General features: G+C 42.0%; 1 protein-coding gene across 1 annotated transcript; it reads right to left on the bottom strand.

Annotated features, from left to right (window-relative positions):
* Positions 1 to 6,311: 6,311 nt before the first annotated feature.
* Positions 6,312 to 7,433, bottom strand: LOC138895192 (uncharacterized). Its single transcript, XM_070179861.1, has 2 exons — positions 7,333 to 7,433; positions 6,312 to 6,876 (listed from the first exon to the last, which is right to left on the bottom strand). The coding sequence occupies exons 1-2, from the start codon at positions 7,431 to 7,433 to the stop codon at positions 6,312 to 6,314; spliced, it is 666 nt and encodes a 221-aa protein (XP_070035962.1).
* Positions 7,434 to 8,003: the final 570 nt, after the last annotated feature.

The raw sequence follows: 8,003 nt of genomic DNA, 5'->3' as shown, positions 1-8,003 counted from the left end.
TAGCCTTCAGTATCTATTCAAACAAAAAGATCTTAATTTGAGACAGAGAAGATGGTTGGAGTTGTTGAAAGACTATGATATCACCATTTTGTATCACCCTGGAAAGGCCAATTTGGTGGCCGATGCTTTGAGTAGAAAGGCTGTGAGTATGGGCAGTCTTGCATATATTCTGGTTGGTGAGAGGCCATTAGCTGCAGATGTTCAGACTTTGGCTAACCAGTTCGTGAGGTTAGATGTTTCAGAACCCAGTCGGGTTCTAGCTTGCACAGTCGCTCGGTCTTCTTTATATGAGCGCATCAGAGAGAGACAGTATGATGATCCTCATTTACTTGTCCTTAAGGTCACGGTGCGGCACAGTGATGCCAAACAAGTTGCTGTGGGGGAAGATGGAGTTCTGCGAATGCAGGGCCGTATTTGTGTGCCTAATATGGATGGGCTTCGGGAATTAATTCTTGAAGAGGCACGCAATTCCAGGTATTCTATTCATCCAAGTACCGCAAAAATGTATCAAGATTTGCGGCAACATTATTGGTGGAGGAGAATGAAAAAGGATATAGTTGCACATGTAGCTCGGTGTCTGAATTGTCAACAAGTTAAGTACGAGCATCAGAGACCTGGTGGTTTGTTTCAAAAGTTAGAAATTCCTGAGTGGAAGTGGGAGCGTATCACAATGGATTTTGTTGTTGGGCTCCCACTGACTCAGAGAAAGTTTGACACAGTTTGGGTCATTGTGGACAGGTTGACCAAGTCAGCCCATTTCATTCCAGTGGCAGTTACCTATTCTTCAGAGAGGTTAGCTGAAATTTACATTCGTGAGATTGCCCGCCTTCACGGTGTGCCCGTGTCTATTATTTCAGATCAAGGTACACAGTTTACCTTACATTTCTGGAGGGCTGTACAGCATGAGTTAGGCATGCTGGTGGAGTTGAGTACAGCATTTCATCCACAGACAGACGGACAGTCAGAGCGCACTATTCAGATATTGGAAGATATGTTTCGCACTTGTGTTATAGACTTTTGAGGTTCTTGGGATCATTTCTTGCCACTTGCGGAGTTTGCTTATAATAATAGCTACCAGTCGAGCATTCAGATGGCTCCATATGAGGCATTATACGGAAGGCGATGTCGATTGCCAGTTGGTTGGTTTGAACCGGGAGAGGCTCGGTTGTTGGGTACCGATTTGGTACAAGATGCCTTGGATAAGGTCAAGATTATTCAGGATCGACTTCGCACAGCTCAGTCTAGGCAAAAGAGTTATGCCGACCGTAAAGTTTGTGATATTGCATTCATGGTTGGAGAACGAATATTGCTCCGGGTTTCACCTATGAAAGGTGTAATGAGGTTCGGAAAGAAGGGCAAGTTGAGCCCTAGGTATATCGGACCCTTTGAAATGCTTGAAAGGGTGGGTGAAGTAGCCTATAGGCTTGCATTACCACCTAGTTTATCAGCAGTTCATCCGGTGTTCCATGTGTCTATGCTCCGGAAATATCATGGTGATTTGTCCCATGTGTTAGATTTCAACTCAGTCCAATTGGACAAAGATTTGACTTACGAGGAGGAGCCGGTGGCTATTCTAGCCCGGCAGGTCCGACAGTTGAGGTCAAAGACTCATCCTTCAGTTCGGGTGCAATGGAGAGGTCAGCCGGTAGAGGCATCTACCTGGGAGTCCGAGTCGGACATGCGGAGTAAATATCCACACCTTTTCTCCAGCTCAGGTACTTTTTCTAACTCCGTTCGAGGACGAATGTTTGTTTTAGAGGTGGAGAATGTGATGACCCAAAATGTCATCTTTAAATTTAATAAGTAATTCTATGTTCTAAGACCTCGAAAAGCACCATTTTATCATTCCTCGACTTGCGTGCACAGTCCGAAAAAAATTTCGGAAAGTTTTTATATGAAAAATGGATTAAAATGGGAAATAGAGCTTTAAAATTCAAGTGAGTTGACCTTAGTCAACATTTTTAGCAAACGAACCCGGATCGGTGTTTTGACAATTCCAGCAACTCCGTATCGTGATTTGGGACTTGGGCGTATGCCCGAAATTTAATTTGGAGGTCCCTAGCTCAAGTTATGACCATTTAACGGAACTAGCAATTTAAAGGCTAAATGTTCCAAGTTTGACCACGGGGTTGACTTTTTGATATCGGAGCCGGAATCCGATTCTAAAAATTTGAACTACTCCGTTATGTCATTTATGACTTGTGTGCCAAATTTGAAGTCATTCCGGATTCATTTAATATGTTTTGGCACGAGATTTGCAAATTAAAAGTTTAAAACTCAAAGTTCGAATCGGGGTGTGAATTATAATTTCAGTGTTGTTTGACGTGATTTTAGACCCCGAGTCGGTTCGTATTATGTTACGGGACTTGTTGGTATATTCGAGCGGGGTCCCGAGTACCTCGAGAGTGAAACTGATTGAAATCGGAACAAGAATTGGACTTAAGCAAAATCTGAAATTTTGAGTTCTGGAGTAATCGCACCTGCGGAATTTTGACCGCAAGTGCGAGCTCCAAGAAGCGAGACTTCTATCGCAGATGCGGTCTTCGCAGGTACGGCCCTTTTTCGTAGAAGCGGACGTCGCAGGTGCGACATTTTATCCGCAGGTGCGGAACCTCGCATGGCAGCCCCACTTCACAAATGCGAGCTTTGTCTCGCAAATGCGAGACCGCAGGTGCGAAAATATAGCCCGCAAATGCGAAAATGCTGGGCATAATACATAAAATCGGGTCTTAGCCATTTTTACTCATTTTTGAGTTTTAAGTCTCGGATTTAGGCGATTTCAAGGGAAATTTTCACGACTTTGAACTGAGTAAGTGTTCTTTATCATAAAGTGATTATATTTCACAAATCCATGTCTATATTCATCTTTTATTTCGGATTTAGATGGAAGAAATTGGAATTTTTATAAAACTTTCCAAACACGAAAAATTGAGATTTGAAGGTCCATTTGATATCGGAATTGGACAAATTTTGTATGGTTGAACTCGTATCGGAACGGGTGTTCGGATTTCACGAGTTTTTTCGGGATTTGAGACGAGGGTCCCACTGCCGAATATTTTAATGAATTTCAGATTATTATCAGGAAAAATTAAAAATTCATATGGAATTAATTCCTATGATTAGTATTGAATATATTGAATTGTTTGTGAATAGATTTGAAGCTTTCAGAGGTAAATTTAAAAGGAAAAGTTATGGTTGAATAATTGATTGGAATTTGCAAAGAGAGGTAATTGTCGGGGTTAACCTTGACTTGAGGGAATAAAACCCTTAAATTGTTTGTTATGTGAATTGCATGTAAACGACATATAGGAGAGGTGACGATTGTGTATACGTTGTCAAATTAATTGTTTGCCTGCTTACTTAAAAAATCATAAATTAATTATTATAATAATTGTTTCTCTCTTATTCTTTACAAATATAAATTCTTGAATTCCTGCATTAATTGTTACATGCTATTTGAATTATGTGCCTTAATTGTTATTTGACATTTAGCAAAATAAATATTAAACTTCCTATTTGCTCCCTGATTTCCATAATAATTTGCTATTTGTCATTGTTTACTTCATAATTAAACCATAATTATTGTATGCTTGTTGTCTCGTAATTTTATATTAATTGTTACATTTATTGGAAAAACTTTCTTCTATAAGAATTAGTAAATAAAAATGTTGGAGGAGCGGGTTGCACGCCGCAACATGATTGATTATAATAAATATATTGGAGGATCGGGTTGCACGCCGCAACAGACTTATTAAAAGTCAATATTGGAGGATCGGGTTGCACGCCGCAACAGACTTATTAAAAGTCAATATTAGAGGATCGGGTTGCACGCCGCAATAGACTTGTTAAAAAGTTAATACTAGAGGATCGGGTTGCACGCCGCAACAGACTTGTTAAAAAGTTAATATTGGAGGATCGGGTTGCACGCCGCAACAGACTTGATTAAAATGAATATGTTGGAGGAGCGGGTTGCACGCCGCAACAGAAGTGAATGTGGATATATTATGAGAGCGAGCTGCACGCTGCAACAGAAATAATGGAAATGATAATTGGTTATGACTGCTGAGTTGCCTTCAATTATTATAAATGAATTACCTGATTTATTCCTATTATTGTTGTTGTTACTAATATTGCGTACAGGTTAATGTAAGTGAACCGCCTTAGCCTCGTCACTACTTCGTCGAGTTTAGGCTCAGCACTTACCAGTACATGGGGTCGGTTGTACTGATACTACACTCTGTACTTTTTGTGCAGATTTTGGAGTTGGTCCCAGCGGCGTACTATAGATTTGCTCGGATTTCAGCTATCAGAGGAGACTTGAGGTATAACTGCATGGCGTCCGCAGTTCTAAAGTCCCTGTCTATTGTACTTTAGCTGTGTGTTTATTTCCAGACAGCTTTATATTATTCAGACCTTTATTTATATTTATTCTAGAAGCTTGTGCACTTGTGACACCAATTCTGGGATGGTATTTAGACACTGTTGTTTGATGGATTATTTCACTATATTTCAAACTTTGCTTCCGCATTTGTTTCCTTATTATTAATAAATTTAAATTTTCTTAAAAATGGATAATATTATTCTAACGTTGGCCTGCCTAGCAAGTGAAATGTTAGGCGCCATCACGGTCCGAAGGTGGGAATTTTGGGTCGTGACAGTTGTCCTATTGTTATTTGTTTCCTATTATTTTGTATATTATATTGCACAAGTTATTAGACTAGTGAGTGTCTTAACTGTACCTCGTCTCTACTCCATTGAGGTTAATCTTGATACTTACTGGGTACCGACCGTGGCATAGTTATACTACACTTCTGCACATTTTTGTGCAGAGCCAGGTATTGAAGATATCGGACTTGAGCAGAGTTAAAGCACGATCATAAGGATTCAAGGTAGAGCTGCTTGGCTGTCGCAGTCCCTTGGAGTCTTTTTATTTCATTGTACTGTTAATTTTGTAATCAAACAGTATTGTATATTCGGTTCTCGTGATCATTCCATGTATTCAGTTAGAGTTCGTGACTCAGTACTACCAGTCTTGGGAGGTTGTGTGTTGTAATTATTTCCGCTGTTAGATTTTAATTTCAAAAAAAAAACAAAATGGCTTCAAAATGTAATAGAAATCGGCTTCCTAGTCTTAGAAACTAGGTCCTATCACGACGCCTGTGGTGGGATTTTGGGTCGTGACAAGTTGGTATCAGAGCTATAGGTTCATAGGTTCTACGAGTCTAGTAGAGTCTTGCAGATCGGTACGGAGACGTCTGTACTTATCTTCGAGAGGCTACAGGACTGTTAGGAAATTTCCATTTCTTTCATTCTTGTCGTGCGGAATTTGTTGAATTTGGAATTTGAACCTTTGTATCTCTATTCTCTAACAGATAGTGAGGACACGTGCTACTGGATTAGCTGAGCAGGCATCCGCACATATTGCTAGGGCTTCAAGAGGCCGGGGCTGAGGTAGAGGCCTAGGAAGGGCACATGCTACTACTAGAGCACCTGTCAGAACAACAGTTAAGGAGCCACCAGTAGCTCTAGTTGGGGGACAGGTACCAGAAGCACCTGTTGTTACCCCCGGACTTCAGGAAACTTTAGCACAGTTCCTGAGTATGTTCGGTACATTAACTCAGGCGGGATTGATCTCTGTTGCACCAAACATTACGCAGATTGGGGGAGTAGCTCAGAATCCTATCACAACTCCAGAGCAACAGGTTCACGTTGGTCAGGTTCCGGGTGTAGTACCGGTACAACCTGTTATTCCGGTTCGACTTGAGGTCAGGCCCGAGGCATCAGAAGAAGAACAAAAGAGACTTGAAAGGTTTAAGAAATATGATCCACCAACTTTCAGTGGCACAGCTACAGAGGATGCCTAAGAATTTCTAGAAAATCGTCACCGTATTCTCCGCACTATAGGTATTGTGGAGGTGAGCGGAGTTGCCTTTACTACATTTCAACTGTCAGGCGCAGCGTATCGGTGGTGGCAAATCTATGAAGAAGGTAGACCAGCCGATGCCACACCACCAACTTGGGTTCAATTTTTGGAAATGTTCTTGAAAGAGTTTGTTCCCTAGACTCTCCGAGATGCGTGGCGCACGGAGTTTGAGTGGTTGCGTCAGGGCACTATGACAGTGTCAGAATATGCTACCAGGTTCAGTGAGTTAGCCCGTCATGCACCTATCTTGGTTGCTACAATTAGAGAGCGGGTCCGCAGATTCATTGAGGGGCTCGATTATGATATTAAAATATGCATGGCTCGAGAATTGCAAACTGATGCTCCATTTCAACAAGTAGTGGAGATTGCAAGGAAGATTGAGGGCGTTTTAGGCGAGGAAAGGGAGTCTAAGGAGGCCAAAAGGTCTCGAAGATCTGGAGGGTTTAATGGGTTTTACTCTTCCGTTAGAACCCATTATAGCGGAGGAGGGACAATCTCTCATGATGTGCCTAGTATCACCACATTCATAACAACCCCCTTGAGGTTGCTGTTGCTCGTACTGAGTCTGTGCCGGATAACTGGAATAACTATTATAGGAATCCCGTGCCGGTGGTGCATCACAAGAACTTACTGGAGCACTCCGAGTAGTCTGATGTGCGGACTGAGCTGGCCGACTACTCGAGCCTTCACTATAATGGGTCCTAGCTGAAGAGTAAAATCCACTTAACCCTCCAGATCTTCGAGACCTTTTGGCCTTCTTAGACTCCATTTCCTTGTCTAAAACACCCTCAATCTTCCTTACAATCTCCACTACTTGTTGAAATGGAGTATCAGTTTGCAACTCTCGAGCCATGCATATTTTAATATCATTATCGAGCATCTCAATGAATTTGCAGACCCGTTCTCTGATTGTAGGAACTAAGATAGGTGCATGACGGGCTAACTCACTGAACCTGATAGCATATTCTGACACTGTCATAGTGCCCTGACACAACCGTTCAAACTCTGTGCACCACGCATCTCTGAGAGTCTGGGGAACAAACTCCTTCAAGAATATTTCCAAAAATTGAGCCCAAGTTGGTGGTGTTGCATCGGCTGGTCTACTTTCTTCATAGATTTGCCACCACCGATACGCTGTGCCTCACAGTTGAAATGTAGTAAAGGCAACTCCGCTCACCTCCACAATACCCACGGTGCGGAGAACACGGTGATAATTTTTCTAAAAATCCTTGGGCATCCTCTGAAGTTGTGCCACTGAAAGTAGGTGGACTATACCTCTTAAACCTTTCAAGTCTCTTTTGTTCTTCTTCTGATGCCCCGGGCCTGACTTCAGGTCGAACCGGAATAACAGGTTGTACCGGTACTATACCCGGAACCTGACCAATGTGAACCTGCTGCTCTGGAGTTACTCTAGCTGCGACACGTGCTCCTCGTCGGTCTCTGCCTCTGCCTCTAGCGACATCCGCTCCGGGGTAACGTTATCAGCAACTGCAGCTCGTGTCCTCACCATCTATGAGAGAATGGAATGATAAAAGTTCAAACTTCGAGATCAATGAACTCGCACGATGGAATGAAAGAAGTGAGATTATCCTAATAGTTCTATAGCCTCTCGAAGATAAGTACATACGTCTCCGTACCGATCCGCAAGACTCTACTAAACTCGCTTATGACTTGTAGCACCTATGAACCTAGAGCTCTGATACCAACTTGTCACGACCCAATTTTCCCTCCGTTTGGGTAACGTGATGGCACCTAGTCTTAGGGACTAGGTAAGCTTAGCATTAATTGAAACAACATTAGTTAAATAACATCTAACAATTTGAATTAGAAATATCTTAAACTTTACAATTTACAAAACCCAGTAGTACAAGTCATAAGCTCTACAGAGTTTGCTATCACTTCTAAATACAACTGTTCGGAAGTAAGTAAAAACTGTGTAAATACAAAATAGGAAGGTGACTCTGAAGCCTGCGAACGCAGTGGCAGGTTTACCTTGAGTCTCCTCAGCAAGGATCCGCACAGCTACTAACGATCGATACCTGGATCTACACAAAAATAAGCAAAAGAGTAGCATGAGCAT

This window comes from Nicotiana tomentosiformis, chromosome 7 (genome assembly GCF_000390325.3).
Source record: "Nicotiana tomentosiformis chromosome 7, ASM39032v3, whole genome shotgun sequence".
Classification (NCBI taxonomy): Eukaryota; Viridiplantae; Streptophyta; class Magnoliopsida; order Solanales; family Solanaceae; genus Nicotiana; species Nicotiana tomentosiformis.
Note: the sequence above shows the minus strand (reverse complement) of the source record. Positions and strands in the feature narration are given on the sequence as shown.